The sequence below is a fragment of the Haliotis asinina genome, chromosome 11, assembly GCF_037392515.1.
Source record: "Haliotis asinina isolate JCU_RB_2024 chromosome 11, JCU_Hal_asi_v2, whole genome shotgun sequence".
Lineage (NCBI taxonomy): Eukaryota > Metazoa > Mollusca > Gastropoda > Lepetellida > Haliotidae > Haliotis > Haliotis asinina.
In genome coordinates, this window is record NC_090290.1 from 14317886 (window position 1) to 14335750 (window position 17865).

At 38.7% G+C, this 17865-nt stretch overlaps 1 protein-coding gene across 5 annotated transcripts in view; it reads right to left on the reverse strand.

Annotated features, from left to right (window-relative positions):
- Positions 1-2000: 2000 nt before the first annotated feature.
- LOC137256326 (PDF receptor-like) overlaps positions 2001-17865 on the reverse strand; it is a 114593-nt gene continuing 98728 nt past the window's right edge. For 3 of the 5 annotated variants that reach the window (XM_067794089.1, XM_067794090.1, XM_067794087.1), the window contains exons 8-13: positions 9928-9988; positions 9109-9178; positions 7453-7538; positions 6161-6341; positions 4547-4684; positions 2001-2538 (exon numbers count right to left, since the gene is read on the reverse strand). In XM_067794089.1, coding sequence (XP_067650190.1) covers positions 2332-2538; positions 4547-4684; positions 6161-6341; positions 7453-7538; positions 9109-9178; positions 9928-9988 — 743 coding nt within the window. In that variant the 3' untranslated portion in view covers positions 2001-2331. Of the gene's footprint in view, positions 2539-4538; positions 4685-5203; positions 5300-6160; positions 6342-7452; positions 7539-9108; positions 9179-9927; positions 9989-17865 lie in introns of all 5 variants that reach the window. The other 2 variants (XM_067794088.1, XM_067794091.1) reach the window with 2 other exon arrangements.

A 17865-nucleotide genomic window follows, 5' to 3' on the forward strand; every position in this document is an offset into this window, starting at 1 on the left:
TCACTTGAGCTGGGCGATTCATAACACCTGCTGAATATATCGTCACTTCATCTCGATTTTTCATAACAACTGGGCGCGTCAAAACATTACCTGGTCATTTTATAAATACATGTGGCTGCATTTCACATCAGTTGGAAGTCCTAACAACGCCTGCATCTATCGCCACTAGACCTTTCAACACATCTGGATACATCGTTACTTCAGCTTGAAGAATCATAACATCACTTGGCTATATCGTCACTTTAGTCGGACATTTAACAGATAATACTCTAGGACATGGCCACACCCGACAGCCATCATACCACGTCAATGCTTCAGTTAAAGGATATTGAGTCCCTTAGCAGGTGCTGCCACCACAAATTCATTCTCAGACTTTCAGCTCCTGTTCACCCAGTTTATTTTAGTTGTATACTCCTCGAGGCGTTGAGAATGAAACTAGAGCGCATACTGACTCACAGAACCAGGTAGTAATTTTGTGCATGTATCAGCGTCTTTATCTTAGATGCTGCTGCACAATTCCTTGCAGTGATCGTAGAACTAAGCATTAAACTATATATACAATGTATATATGCTACGATGTATGTGTTGTCATACCACGTCATACCATAGCTGCATGATGACCTTGAACAGTTCTTCTTGCGAAACACTTTGGTAACCCAAACTGACTGTTGTAAAAATGGTATCATATTTTCCGCTTTTCGAGAACAAAAAATAATGTATTGTCCATTCGACACTGTTGAAGTCAGTCTCGAAACCTGCGTTCAACACGACCATAAACCGGGTTTTACAAGCACAGCAGTCCAGTCCTAGCTGACATCCATGACATGAATTGTACACTACACATGTAACACTTAATGTTTGTACATTATATACATGCCAGGAAATAATAATATTAAATGTGAAACAATTTCTACAGTATTTAGTTGCTATTGTACAGTCAGTATTGCTGGTTTGGCGTAAACCATCAAGTCTTGTGTCTCTTCAAAAAAGCCTTTTCAAGATTCCGACAAAATGTAGAGTTATTGTCGCTTGTGTCTGAATATATGGTTTCCTATTTCAAGTGGGGGTTGTTGCACATTTTTACACACAGTGCAAATGTTAATAGGTGCCTGTATCAGCTGTTTTTGGATTATGATTACCAATGGTTGATGTGCCACCTGTTTTGATATATAGTACTTTTTGTTATTTTATTTTATGTTTTAACTTTCTGTGTTAACTGTCGTAGAATCATGATTGCCAATTTTCGGTTGGATTTTCGTTGTTAGTAAATTTAGGTGCCAATTGTATGCAGACACTGATTTCCCAGGGGATTGTACGTATATGTTATGTCAACGTTGAAGGGTCCTGAAGTGTTACTGGTAACGGTGTACGCGTGTTTCTACACGGTTCCTGAACCGTCTCCGAAAGAACATGAAGTGTTGTTGTTAGTGGCCATAAAAAATTCCGCAGATAATAATTTCCCAAATTATTGGTCGTAGTGCCAAATGCTGTAGGAATGCAGTTTCATTGTTAAAGGCTTAATGTGCTAGATGTCTCAGATCTTGATTTCTAAGGGTTGTTCTTTTACCTTGGAAGCATGTAGTTTGTATTCTAGTCACCCATGTTATGATTTAACAAGGTAGTTGTATCACTCGCTGTAGAACTTGAAGTGCTAATAGTAGTTGTATGTAATTGACGTATTATTGGTTGTGTTCGATACTTGTCAACAGAACCAGACATATATTCTACGTTATGAAACTGAATTTCAAATATTGTTTGTGTTGCAATCTTCATAGACATCCAGAGTGTAACTGGTTTAGAATGAGTAAGCTTGCGTGCGGATATAGACTTCCTCGTACCATTTCCATTCTGAGGTACTTGTTCGGCATATTGGGTATTGTTATGGTTTGATAGTGTACGACTTCAGTTGTATCCAAACTGTCCATTCCTTAAGAAAACGTGGACTCTTTGTGCTCGTTTGGCAGTTTTTCCTCCCACCTCAAATGGGTAATGTTTCAACGGCAAAGAAATCATTTTATTCTGAAAGGTCAGTGTTGACACACACACACACACCAGCACGTTTCCATTTAGCCCTCAGAGTCAAATGCTCAATGAATGTCCATCACATTCACCATTTCTGGAAAGTTTTACTTTCAACAGTCCTTGAAACGCTCACACTCTTTCTGTCAGTATCACAGTCACCTGCCCGTATGCTTGTCTTCATTATTACAAACAATTCATTTATTGTCAAGTCTGTTTTCTTCCAGTCTCTATATACAGAATAAGTAGTGACAATGCCACACGTCTTCAAATCAGTGTAAACCAATATTGCAGTATCGATTATCGATTATCCTATATCCGCTGTTCGTTGATCTCTGCACCGTTAAATCCACCAAGATTAGTTATTTTTCGGACACTTTGTTTGCTGTCAGTGTTGTCTTTAAATATCGCTCTCCTTACTCCCAGGGCACCAGCCCCTACTCTTTTAGTGAAGGGTTCCCGGAGTAAAGGTTGAACATGACCATTTACTGTCATGGAGGCTGCGGTTTGGTTCTGTTTCTGAAATCAACAAGAATTAGAATGTGAGTAGTTGCAGTGGGATATCTTAACAGCATCATATATACTACAGCAAAGAAAGAATGCATTCATCCTGTCGAAAAATATAGACAATATAATACTATTCGTTTTACTGTTCAACCATATTTACGTTACGCATGCTATATAGATACCTATATTAACCCAGTGTTAGGTGTAATTGGCGGTAATGAACACTCTGAGTGCAGTCCGTATACCTCTCTCATACATGTTTTATCAGGTTGTCTCAGAATGATGCATAAAATGAAAGATTACTTAAATATGGGCATACTGGCAAAGGATATGCTAACAAACCATTCACAAATAAACCTACTTATAAGAAATAGAGGTAAATGTTTTAGATATTACTCAGATGAGCTTCAAATCATGTTTGAACAAACGTAATAAAATGTTTTGTTTAAAGTAATGTATCAAGCAAGCATGCAGTCTTGGTCCAGAGTTTCTGGTTAAATACACGATTGTAAACTGGTAAAACATGTGCAATGCATGCATAATTTCATGCACGAAGACTAACAGTCGGCAAATTATATAATTATAAACTCATTGACAAAACAACTTGCATTATCACATACCATAAATGTCACATGCAAATATACTATACGAGTAAATATATTGGTAGCATAGCATTCAAAATGTGCTTCTAATTCTGCAGCAGTCAAACATTATCTAAAACAAAACGTGTGATGCTATAAAAAAAAATATTGCTAATAAGAATGTGTTGTAAGAATGAAAAAAATGTGAATAAATACATTGTTCATCGCAGTTTGTAAAGACTGTTACAAACTAGTTATGTGGGTCGTACTCTTCGTTCTCGGTTTCGGTGGCTCTTTTATCTATACTTTGTTCCGTGCCGCTTTCAATCTCCAAGGCGTTCATAAACATAATCCCCCCAAAATTCCGGTTATAGCAGTGTTTATTTTTAGACAAGCGCGTTTATAGGTAATTCCACGTTATTGTGCATCGAAAGCTGACTGTGAACCAGACTAGTTTCGTTTCAATCATTCAATCTGACAAATTTCACAACTCAGCGCCTCCATTCAGAATAAGCACTCAGAAATATTCTTTAGATTTAAAAGAAACAGCACTTCATTTGACTTTTGGGGACAGGCTCAGGCTTATTGGAACAAACGTTCGATCGACAATGAAACGTGTTGAAACGGGGACTTGTTTTCCAGTGGTACTAATAGTGTCTGCTTACCGTTTTCGCGTGATATTTGCCGCTTACGTTTTCGTGAGAAAATGGCGGGAACAACATAAAGATAAGAGCTGCTTATTCGAAAACCGAGGACGACTCTAAAATATTATGCCACATTTTCTACGAACCAAATTAGATAGACCTGGATTGTCCTTCCGTACGTAAGTTGAACGCTACAGTTTTAAATAAATCTCATATTCCGTATTAGCCGTGTCCGTTAACCCAGAATCCGTACACTGGGAAATACTGTTGCAGTACGTCTGGATAAACGAGTTTCAACTGCTGCCAAAATATGTCTTCCAAAATGTTTGAGGTGGCAATGGAACGACATATCAGTAATCGGTTCCACTGTATTGAATATTCTCGTCAACTCTTTTTCTTTTCACAAGCAGATAATTAAATAATATATCGAATGGTGTCTAAAAATCCCCACAACCGAGCAGAGTGAAGCAAACTGTAGCATTAATACCTGTGAAGATCACCCATGTCCTATATAATGACTTTATAAGAGACTGGTCACTTTGGGCTCTATGCCATTCAGAATTCGGTGCAGAACGTGTTTCACTCATTTTACCACACGTCATTGAGAAGTCGAACCCGTGTTTTCGGTCGTAACGAACAAATCCCTATTAGGCCACTCTTTCTTTTGCAACTTAAACTGGGGCCTTTTGTTGTAGTGCTGAAAACATATCAACTCCAAACCAAAATGGCCAAAGTGTGATCATGTGATCATGTGCTCATGTATCGGTGACGTAATGACTTTACGTACACATGTACCTGTGACGCAGAGGTATGAGACACCTCGCTGAAGGATGTAAAGATGCTAAGTGATCTGCTCATGCGCCTTAAGCTTGATGTATGTATGAGCCTACGTTGTCGATATCTCTCCCAGTGCCTCCGAATTGTCACTCGTACCTGTTGCCATAGAAACACTTGTCAATATCCATTAGTCTACAATGCTATCCCGTGTACATTTCAGCGGCAATTTCAATCACAATCTGAAAGCATTTTAGTGTCATGTAATTCAAATCAATAACAGCAAGACTCTCGCAAGTTATTCAGTACATCGCATGTCCAAGTAAGTCTGCATCCTTGATTTTTTAAAAGAAAAACCCTCTTCCTCATTACATTTCTGATCAAACAAACAATACTGATCAAACTGTAATGAAATTGCCTTCTGATCAATGTTTCGATTTGGAACCTCTCGTAGAACGGACAACCCGAAGTTAATTGAGTCTTGAATATTACATGAAATCGTTTGACTGTGGTACCAAATCGATACATGTTAGGTAAGTCATGCTGTGCAATGGTGCTCATATAACACAAGAATGCAAAGTTTGAGAGTTAGACTGCGCATGTCCTAATCTGTGCTGCATGCTGTTAGCCAGGCAACGTCATGTATATTTGGGTGGGACGCCATCAGTTCTTGTGTACCTTGTTACTTCCGTTTCGCCATGTTACCGTGGAATAGTCGAGTGATGCAGAAGTTGGGTATCTTCGACATAACTGTCTCTGTAGGGTTATTTGCACCTAGGTTCATTAATATTGGAATGATAAATGTTGTTCTTTTCAAATCAGACAACAAATGAAATCATCTATTCTGAAACTTTTGAAAAATGCATCAGTTTTAAGTTGAAGCAACACATCCATGACACTGTAAAGTTAAACACAATAATGTGATGAAGTGTCGAAAAAGGTTTCCGAAACGAAAAAATCCAGATTAATGGAGTTCAACTATACTGAATTTTTGCATTACGGCATATGTACAGAATGAACACACATACATAATTTGAAAAAAACCTCAAAACAACATAATAACGGTTTTTCAACATTCAGTTGCAAAAATTTCTTAGTACAGAACAGATTTGAATAAATGTTTCTTGATTTTATCCTTATTTTTGTTGCTATATATTGTACATATATAACCTACACCATACGTATGACATTAAAACACATGTAGAAAGTACGATGTTAAATGAAAAAAATGTGTGGTTTATTGTATGGAGTGCTAAATTTTAAAGTCGATAAACCACTCGTGCAAGTGTGATATTGTGCAATGACAATATAAAAACACAGCTGACAGATGAATCAAAGACAGTTATAAACTTTTGTTCTTCATGAGTAATTACAAGTGCACTCATTAAACCGATCTAATAGTTCCCATACGATTCTTTAAAATCCTACAATTATATGCAAATTAATTCAAAATGACATTGTGTTCAATTGTAGTTGAATGTTTACTTCTATAAAAAGTCATTCTGTCCCCAATGTCATGGACCATGGATATCATCACACAAGATGTTTTGCAATCAAGATGAAGGATGACATAAAACGGTCAAGAAGAGCAACCTATATGGACATACAGTGAGAGCGTGCAAGTAGTTAACTTACCTCTCCGTTTAAGAAGCAGTAAAGGAGCGAGATAAAGAAACCTTCAAATGAGATGAGGAAATGCGCGCTGAACGCCCACACACCGAACTTGATGATGTTATCATGACTGGGCTCTATCATCACCACAAAGTTTGTTATACCAAGCAACGGTAACAGCACTATTGCCGCCTTCACTGCTTTTCTGAAAATTGAAGACAGCAAAGTGGTTATTGACACAGGTAAAAAAGAAATTCTTTCAGTCGGATAACATGGGAACAGAGTTGAGACAATCAGGTAAAATGTTTGTGTTCACAGATACCGGAATAGCTGATGAGGAAATTATTTAATATATTACCATTAGTGTTACTCTTTTCTGTTTCATTACGGCCATGGACAGACGTACTCAGTTTCATATCGCGTACTAATCATCGATGAGAACACCTCATCGTTATATGATGTATAAGATCACTGAGAGGAAACATTTGCGACACGACGCTGATATTTAGAGAACTTTATCACTAATTAGGTCTGTTTCTTGGTTAATGCCACCTGTCTGTATTTGAAATGGATCAAAACGAGTGGGAGTCAGCACTGTTTTCCAAACGCTACTTTAAATGTAGACATATTTCTTGGATAAATGAGGTAGATTAACTTCTTCACACTGAAATTACAATAATGTTTACTGAAAGACATTACTGAATATCACGCCATATCATATTTTAGTATGCACAGCGTTAACGTTCTTATAATCACGGTATATGGAACTATGTCCAATGCAGTTTGAAAAGTACAACGCAGTACGAACACGGATACATTGTACTTTTAAATAACGTTTATAACGTTTTTCATCTGACAAATACTTGTGACAGACATCTTGCGTTCTGAAATACATCTTCAGGATCACACCAGAATGTTATTTAAGAAGGATCAAGATCAGACTTGTCCACCCACGTGGATGCCAAACTCGACAGGTGTCATGGAAACCCACAGCACTAAGGCAGGCCAATGCACTTCAGGATTAATTGATAAAATGCAATGCACTTTGAAAAAAAACAACTATGACTAATAGGATATGTTGCAACACAAGTTACATTTCTATACTCAATGTGCTTCCCACATATCCATTACTTAATATGGTAAGAAATTCATCAATCTCAGTACCATTATCAGATCATTGGTTGGAAACAGACACTACTCAAATTATCCTCTACAAAGATTAATTGAATCAACACAGGTATCCAATACATTGATGTAATCATAAATTTTCAACGACAAAGTAAAATGACATTCCGCAACAACACTGAAGTACCAACCGAACTTTGTTTGCTTCATTCGTGTGGCTTTGTCTCAGTTTCATCACTAAAACTCTGATGATGTTTAACAGGAATAATAAATTGACCTGCAAAAGAGAAAATACACTTAAGATAATTTGACTGAGAAGCAGGAGATGATGATGAGATGGAGAAAAGAAGAAGAAGAAAGAGAAAAAGAACAATGAGGAGAAAAAGGAGAAGAAAGAAGGAGAAGGAGGAGAAAAAGAAGGAGAAGAAGAAAGGAGGAGGAGGGAAGGAGGAGAAGAAGAAGAAGAATCGAAAAGAGCATTTGTATTGCGTCAAAGTTCCATTTCATTGTCGGTCATAACACATACTTAATGGAGTTTTTGAAGGGCTTTTAGAAGTGATACACATAAAGACATAAGAAGCCAACCAGCAATCAGTCGTGACCAGGGACTTATTAATATTAGGTTAATTCACCATCACTACTGGCCTCTTTGTCCTTGCACATGCTACTATTAGACCCAGTTCCACTTCTTGTCTTACCACCTTGTTATATGCCACCACGGTTACCTCATCAACCACGCCTTGTTTAACACTCACTGGCTTCCCTTTGTCCATCCTATTCTCCATCCTCTCAGTCAGTGCTAGTTATCACCCTCTTCGATGGCTTCCATTTATTTATCTTACCAATCATGCCTGGATTAACAACCCCTGGCTTCTACCCTTGTCCACCCACCTATTAACTACTAGTTTCCTTTGTCATACTGTTGTTGTTTCAATATGTTCATATATAGTTGTCTGTTCATAATTGTTTCATTCACCTTCATGACCCTTCACAATAAGAAGTTGTCATCAGTAACAACTGTTGTCTTCACATGCTTAATGTTTAGCTGGAATGGCACACAAGACTTTTGAGTGAGTGATGGAAAGGTGTTTTTAGCTCTTATATAAAAAGTAGGTTGAGTATGCAGGATTATATGTCTCAAAATAACGCAGCGTTAAAATCTGAGGGGATCAACTGATACGCAGCGAGGATGTATTTGGAACATCAACATATCGGTGACATTTCCATGGACAGCTTAAGGTCAGACATGTCCTTCCAGTTAAAATGTCAACACAAATATCAAATAATAATATCTGTCTGATACTTACATGATAAAATCCTTACGTTTGTACCCCAACATAATCATAATAACACATGTCTCTATAAACAGTTACAGACAAGTCTCACTGCTATTGTGATAGCCTAAGAACAGATCTTCACGAACACATCCTTGTGGCAAGATGTAGCGACGATATCGGGAGATTAGACTCGCTGATATGCCTGATGCATGTCAGCGTATCCTAATTATATGATCGATGTTCATGATGTCAATTACAGAACTGTCTGGTCCAGACTGGATTATTCAGAGACTGCCGTCAAATGGCTGGAATATTGCTGAGTGTGGCGTTAAACGGCAAAGGGTGGCTCAATCCCCTTGCTACACACATAAGCAATAATGGCTAACGGCATTTCATGCCGGATCGTGTGTGAGTTTTCAAGTAAAATCTGTCCTGGTGTCTCAGTAAGCCTGGTATGATAAGATAAAGAAACATGTATAAATCCGGACGAGTTGTCGCACGTGGATTAAAGTGGGTTAAACCCCAATTTCATGTCACACTTCGTACATACACCACGTCCTTTGTACTTACAGCTATTACTGCTACTCTGGGCGCTTCAATGATCCATATTATTTTTAGATAATAATATGCATACCAGCATCTGAAAAATACAAGAGTCATATTAGTAATTAAGGGGACCTTCCTCAGCGTCCAAATTATACACGTGTGCTTATACACCAGGCGATATACATATTTATTACACACGTGTTCGACGTATGGGTGGGTGCATTCTAATCTCGTACGTCGCACGTGTGTCATATCGCGTTGACCTGTGTCGTAACGATTTGAGATGGGATTCTAACGATTTGATTAGATAGCCGATTAGGTCACGTTGTGACGTAACTGCTTTTTCATTCATAAAAAACACGTGAATTCATTCATTCTACAACTTATATTCATTGTGGGAATGTAAACATTGTGAAAGTTGCCGTGTCGCTGTTTCTTTTTAAGTCGAACTGAAACATTATGTCCGTCCTAAAAACATAAACAGAATGTTTCCAGCAGTGATGTTAGCCGAGTGAAGCAACTGCAAACCAAGAAATGGGGTGCTACGGAGTAGTTTACTGTGGGTTTCCAAGGGGCACACGTCAGTGCAGTGTGACGTCATACAAATAGTGTACTACTGTACAATCCTCTTCCGTAACCTCTTTACGAAACCGGTTTCTTTTTGAAACCACAAAAATAACAAAACTGCGCTATTTGGTAAATATAATGCACACAAGACTTGGGTATTAAATAAAATACTGCGCTCGGTCTTGTTACAAAAGACTTATACAACACGAGTGTCCTTCTTAATCGACATCAAAACATTAATGTTACAATATTTTCAACAAACATCTGAATACTCACTTTGCAACATACATCTGTGTCATAGCGACTACCCATGCCACTATCAACAACACCGGAAATCCTGAAATGAAAACAATTAATTGTTGATGTGCTGTACATATGTAACGTAAACGAGCAATACTGATATCGTCGTTCACATGAAAATAAAGAAGCATGACCGATATATTGCCCACCAAACATGCATTGAAATTTATAGCCCATATGGTGAAACATAATCAGTGTCGTATAGATGTGCGCATACCATTTTGACTAGCAACAAATGTTTCTGTGACGTCGCCAGTAACGTCATTAAAAAACTTGAACATGACGTCAGTGAAGCAGACCGTCACGTCCTCATCCTGTTTTACTGCACAAATGTACATAAATAAACTTTTGACTAAAGAAATTGTTTATGCTCGCGCAAGTGTGTCATATGACTCACACGAAACTCGCTCTCACTAGGGCAATACAAAATTTCACACTCGATTTGTTAAAATCACTTGCTCTTGTAAAAATCTCTAAGTGTTTAACCTGGACTGTATGAAACACACATGCTGTATTTTACTCCTAGAACGTAAACACGTAGCTTTCGACATATTTAGCAAAGGGAATGTAAATAAACATATACAGATATATTTTACATCAGGAACGTTTACTCATAGAGAGTAAACAAACATGTGCATATGTTGACATGTCTCTCCCCGAAACGTATAAACAATCATGTGTTGACATGTATCTCTCCACAGAGTGTAAACAAGCATGTGTTGATATGTGCCTCTTCATAGAGAGTAAACAAGCATGTGTTGACATGTCTCTCCCCGAAACGTGTAAACAAGCATGTGTTGACATGTATCTCTCCACAGAGTGTAAACAAGCATGTGTTGATATGTGCCTCTTCATAGAGAATAAACAAGCATGTGTTGACATGTGCCCCCAATAAAGTGTAAACAAGCATGATATGACGTGTGCCTCTCCACAGAGTGTAAACAAGCATGTGTTGATATGTGCCTCTTCATAGAGAGTAAACCAGCATGTGTTGACATGTGCCCCCCCCCCCCCAATAGAGCGTAAACAAGCACGATATGACGTGTGTCTGTCCACAGAGTGTAAACAAGCATGTGTTGACATGTGTATCCCCGCAACTTGTAAACAAGCATGTGGTGATATGTGCCTTTCCACATAGTGTAAACAAACATGTGTTGATATGTCCCTCTCCATATAGTGTAAGTATGTGCCGGTATGTGTCTCTCCATAGAGTAAGCAGGCATGTGTTCATATGTATCTCTCCATACTGGGTAAACAAGCATTTTGTGGTATATTGCCTCTCCTTGGTGGGTAAATGAGCATGTGTCGATATGGGCTCTTGACTGAAGGTTAGCAAGCCTATGTCGCTATGCATCTCTCCATAGAGGGTAAACGAGCATGTGTTGATATGTGTATCTCTCCATATACAGTAAACAATCATGTGTTGATATGTGTATCTCTCTATATACAGTAAACAAGCATGTGTTGATACGTATATTTCTCCATATACAGTAAACAAGCATGTGTTGATATGTGTATCTCTCCATATACAGTAAACAAGCATGTGTTGATACGTATATCTCTCCATATACAGTAAACAAGCATGTGTTGATACGTATCTTTCTATAGAGGAAACAAACATGTGTTGATATGTGTATCTCTCCATATACAGTAAACAAGCATGTGTTGATACGTATCTTTCTATAGAGGAAACAAACATGTGTTGATATGTGCCTCTCCATGGAGCGTAAACAAACATGTGTTCATATATTGCCCCTCCGAGGTGGGTAAATGAGCATGTGTTGGTTGGGGCCTCCATTGAGGGTACACAATCATGTGCTCACAGATGTCTCTCCGCAGAAGGTACACAAGCATGTGTTGACGTGTGCGTCTCTGTAATTATGCGAAGGCTTTACGTGCTCTCACTTAAACCAGATTTATACACCCCTCAGGGGAATTTTATACAAATGCTAATAACCTATTCAGGGATACGCTCCGAAACGTCTTGAAATGAACTCCATAAAAATTGTCCTGTATTGCTACGCCAACTTCTAAATGCCTTTGAAGAATCATATTCAGGGATGGTTACAATCTTGCAGGAATTTAAATACATATACATGTAGGTCACAATAATTACATCCACGGATTGTTAGTGATTCTGGTAATGCTACATGCGTAAAAGTAAACTCAATCTCTTGTAACAGACTTTTAAGTAACACGCAAGTCAGAATGAGATAAGAGTTTGGATTCTCGATAAAGAAGCGGGTGCGAACTTGGATTGTTTCTAGTCATGCAACTGTGTAAATAATTGATTACAGTAGCTATTTCAGGTTTGAACGCTACATCTCATTTCAGTGAAATCAATGACACGTTGAAGATATCGTTACCAATCCAAGCCAAGACATGATCGGCAAACCAAAATTAGAAACCTAACCTTTTATCATCAAAATAATCCTCAATTAATTTGTTGGTAATGGACGTTGTTATCGGGAGTCCCAGTAAAACCACAGGGTCCAGGACAATTTGAGTATCAGCTGACAATAGCTGATCTTTGTGGGGACTCGATATCATCGTAAACCGGGACGGTATTTGACGTATGGATATCAATAGCTCAAGAGTGCTACGTGATGTGAAGATCCTAGCTTGCAGTTGTCAGACATGAACACGTTTCGAGAATAAAGGGCAAGGAAACCTATTACCTGGTAGTATGGTGTCATTAGGAACGGTACGCTTGTCGTAAGAGGCGACTAAAGGGATCGGGTGGTCACTCTCGCTGACACATTTCATCTGTTTCCAATTGCGCAGATCGATGCTCATGCTGTTGATAGCTGGATTGTCGGGTCCAGACTCGATTATTTACGGACCGCCGTCATATAGATGGAATATTGCTGACTGTGGCGTAAAACTAAAACTAAACTCGCTCACTCATTAAGAACGACCACAGATGTCTGCGTATTGTGACGAGTGCAGCCGTTTGCACATTTGCACATGGTGGCAATGCTCATTCGTGCGGTGTAAAACTAAACTCACTCACTCACACTTATCGCTACCCTTACCGTTTCACTACATGTTTCAAAAGACTGCTATAAAAAAGCATTAGTTGAAATCGCTAAAGTACAAAGCCCATCAATAAAAAAGCTTCGATGATACAAAACTAATTTTTAAAAAAATAAACACAGATGAACAGTACACGCGCAAAAAATATGCATATTGGCGACAGTATTTGGGCGGAAGCAGACGTTTTAGGGTTACGGAAATGAGCGACTCTGGGCTGGCGTGATGTGGTTTAAGTAATCTGGACTGAGCCATTGACATATCGTATCGGAAGATCTGATTTGAAATGGGGCATGATACGGACAAAACTTGAGGCGTTTTAAGTTCAAGTCGGCCAGGGCTTAAGTTAAACGGTTATATCTTAAGATCTTCTACTATACTAGCTCCTTCTGTGCAGACTGAAGCAAACTGATTGAACGTATTTAACACAAGCCGGAGAACCAGATGTACTTTATTTGGTGAGATCAGCTTCCATCAGAGTCGCGTCCCTCAAAGCGATCGTTGGGCTACGACTGTCGTAAGTCTGTGTTATAGTATGTGAGTCACGACTGTCGTAAGTCTATGTTACAGTATGGGAGTCACGACTGTCGTAAGTCTGTGTTATAGTATGGGAGTTACGACTGTCGTAAGTCTATGTTAAAGTATGGGAGTCACTACTGTCGTAAGTCTGTGTTATAGTATGTGAGTCACGACTGTCGTAAGTCTATGTTACAGTATGGGAGTCACGACTGTCGTAACTCTATGTTATAGTATGGGAGTCACGACTGTCGTAAGTCTGTGTTATAGTATGTGAGTCACGACTGTCGTAAGTCTATGTTACAGTATGGGAGTCACGACTGTCGTAAGTCTGTGTTAAAGTATGGGAGTCACGACTGTCGTAAGTCTATGTTAAAGTATGGGAGTCACTACTGTCGTAAGTCTGTGTTATAGTATGTGAGTCTCGACTGTCGTAAGTCTATGTTACAGTATGGGAGTCACGACTGTCGTAAGTCTATGTTACAGTATGGGAGTCACGACTGTCGTAAGTCTATGTTACAGTATGGGAGTCACGACTGTCGTAAGTCTATGTTACAGTATGGGAGTCATGACTGTCGTAAGTCTATGTTATAGTATGGGAGTTACGACTGTCGTAAGTCTATGTTAAAGTATGGGAGTCACGACTGTCGTAAGTCTATGTTATAGTATGGGAGTTACGATCGTCTTAGGGCTGCGAACGCTTTGAGCAACGTTCTACAGACAGATAACCAGTACAATTAAATTAGATGAGACAGATGTGTATCGATGTGTAATGGATAGCACTTTCAGCGCAGCCTTCAAAGCTTTGCCATTTTCTGATTAATTTACTTTTTTAATCGATGACTTATCTTCAACCTGATGGTGTTTCAATTACTTAAAGAGAGCATCAGTTTCGACATTCCTGTGCCCTGATACAGAAGCATTTCCCAAACCACTAGTGAACAAGAGATTACTGATCAAGAACGGATGTGTTCGTGTTGATACTTTAGGATTTTGTTTGTTTCATGTGAGATGAGTCATGCAATATTCAGGTCAAATAAAAGGGGTGATTCGCTAGCCAAGTGGTTAAAGCGTTCCCTCGTTACGCCGAAGTTCTGGGTCCGGGTTTCCACATAGGGGTAATTTATTGAACTCATTTTTACAAAAAGACGCACTCGAATATTAATAAAGACGGAGTGAAACCTTGCTCCCTCGCTCACTTAAAACAAAGGTTTAAGTACCAGAGAAAGAATGTGTTTAGGTGAAATTTATTTGTTGAGAGTTGTACACAATGGCAGATATCAAAGGCTTGACCTTCATACGTGTTTGTTGTTTATTACTTTAGTGCACTTAGAAGTACATGTATTTCAGCTACAGGATGACGTATCTTTAAAGCATCGAGTCAGGTAACAAACAAAGAAACATGTGAAAGTACAAGTGTTCATTTATTCTTTTCCAGATTACTTCACAAGGTACATATTCCACTGCGTGTGAAGTAAATAAAGAAACAGTTGCACTTTCATACGTTCCTGTATTTGTTTCCATGAGTACATGATTACCATGACTGTCCGCTGGTTCAAGACGAGACTCTTCCATTTGGCGACCTTGGTGCGGAAGGTTCGAGATAGTAGGTTTGGGTTTCGTCTAGACATGAAGATCTACAGTATCACCAAAGCTGTAGCAGCCGTGATGTGGTTTAAGTAAATCTGCATACTTACGACATTGACGAAATGTCACTCGCATTTGACAAGTGACTGAGTTCTATTTTAAGTCACCTTGCCAATATTTTATATGCCACAGGTGTTGGAATGAACTTCTCAGCATTTTACCATATGGGGAATCAAGTCCGGATCTTTGGGATGACGAGCGAAATTTTTGTCAATTTATTACATGTTATGAGGGCGGTGGGAGAGCCTAGTGGTTAAAGCGTTCGCTCGTCACGCCGAAGACCCGGGTTCGATTCCCCACATGGGTACAATGTGTGAGGCCCATTTTCTGGTGTCCCCCGCCGTGATATCGCTGGAATATTGCTAAAAGCGGTGTATAACCAAACTCACTCACTCACGCACATGTTATGAAAAAACAGTACATGTTAGTGACCTTTTCAACAACGTATAACGGAACGTAAAAAAATATGGATATTTAATGCAGTTTCCCTGACGACTATTCATATAAATCTGGACCTTTGCACAGTACAATGTTATCAACTGTGGTTAAAATATAGAGATTTGGACATTATGAAAACTTTATTTAAGTTATTACCTGGTAATTAGATGTCTCATGTTAATTCAGCTGTATTGTATTTGTGGGGACATTTGAAATGTACACCTTTCCACCACGTCAATAAAATATAGATTTGGTTTTGTACTACACTGTTCTAATTTGATGTGACTATAAACATGTATAGATCAGGGCCCATTTGCACAAATCGATTTTAGCTCTACGACTATCTTAAGCCTGTATTAGAGAATGGGAGTTACAATCATTGTAGCGTTAAGATCGTTTTGTGCAAGTGAACCCAGGACGTTCGCGATATCAAGTTTACGTCAAATGATCCAGATTTGGGTCGCTTCGTAATTTTCTCTACACGATTAGTTGACTGTGTTAATGTCACGAAGGTAGACGATATTGATTCTTCACACATTTAGGACAGCTACATAAGAATTTCACACAAATTGAAATAAAATATGTTCACAAGCAACATTTTTATACAATGTGACAAAAACATTTCCATAAGGAATCTGTACTACAAATGTACTCTTATCTCATATACATTTTTGCTTCTGTCTTTTATGATACTGATACAGTTAACGCTGTATTTGCGGGGAAGGGACATTGGAGTGCTCAAACTGGGTTGCAATCCTTAGGCAGCCATTAATCGGTCACTCACTCACTCACTCACCCACACCCACCCACTCAATCACTCACTCACTCACGCACGCACGCACGCACGCACGCACGCACGCACAGACCATGTTATCTGAGACGAATTAGACAGGTATCTTTACATTCATTACTACCTGATTATTAATGGACAACAGACAATAGCTAACTGACCAAGAACTGGAACAGTTGTCATTAGTCAAGCACTATATGCTACCAGATGCAATTATTCCCATCCGAAATAGACCATCTGCTCAATTATGTATACCCTTGTCACAGCAAATGAAAACGTACGTCCCAAATTATCTCAAGGTCAATATGAAGGATTATCGAAGTATATCATAAGCTTCAGATAATGTCTGTCTCTCAAGAGGAAGGGTTTCAAAGAGATTAGATCAATGGCGTTACTTTGATCGCAATTACTGTGTAATAGGAGTTCTTCGTGAACAGTGTCATCTTGATGATGTATATAATAATAGTACCACAAAAACATCATCAACACGAAGCTGCACGTGCAGTACGTTCACGTGTGTTGCTCACGGCAGCCTGAGAATTTTTTGTGAAAATTTCCATCCGTTCTGCCTAACATCAAACATCACGCCTCCTCCAGATTGCCTTTGAAAATGATTTTTTGCCTTTTATCTAAGTGTTTATTTCTTAACAATATGGAAACAGTTTTGCTGCTTTTAACCATCGGTAAGTTTCAAATCCCTTCTTATAAAATTACTGTTCGTCACTGTTCCAGCCTGCGAGAATCATACATACCATGAAAAAAGTAGGGGATATTCCACTTTGCGAGCACACTACTCCCTAGTGAATATGAGAAAACGTGATATATATCCATACAGATGAAACAGTTCCAAAGACATGGAATAAATTGTCAAATTAATTTTTCTTCAACATCATCATTTGCGTTTTATCAATCTTGTAAATCCAATATCTCCTACTTTTTTTTGAATGTTGTATATTCAAGTCTGCTTTATTTTGTACATATGGATGCGGATAGAATGCGTTAGATTTTGGTTTTGACAATGCGGTGTGCTGAGCAAGGAGAGACTACGCACTTGAGAAACAGAGTGAGTGAGTGAGTGAGTTTGGTTTTACGCCGCTTTTAGCAATATTCCAGCAATATCACGGCGGGGGACACCAGAAAAATGGGCCTCACACATTGTACCCATGTGGGGAATCGAACCCGGGTCTTCGGCGTGACGAGCGAACGCTTTAACCACTAGGCTACCCCACCGCCCCTTGAGAAACAGAAGATATACTGAGGACATATATATATATATATATAACATTAAAATAAAATAACACAAATCATTTTAACTTAACATAGAGCGGGTCAGTTGAATCAGTACATACCCATTGCAACAAATCAACTCAGAGGCTAACCAACAAGTTAAAGTTTCCAGTTTGTATTTTTTTTTCAAAACGCCATTGATTCAATAGATACAATTAAAAAATGTGAAAATATTTGAGAAAAGTGGAATGGTATGTTGCCAT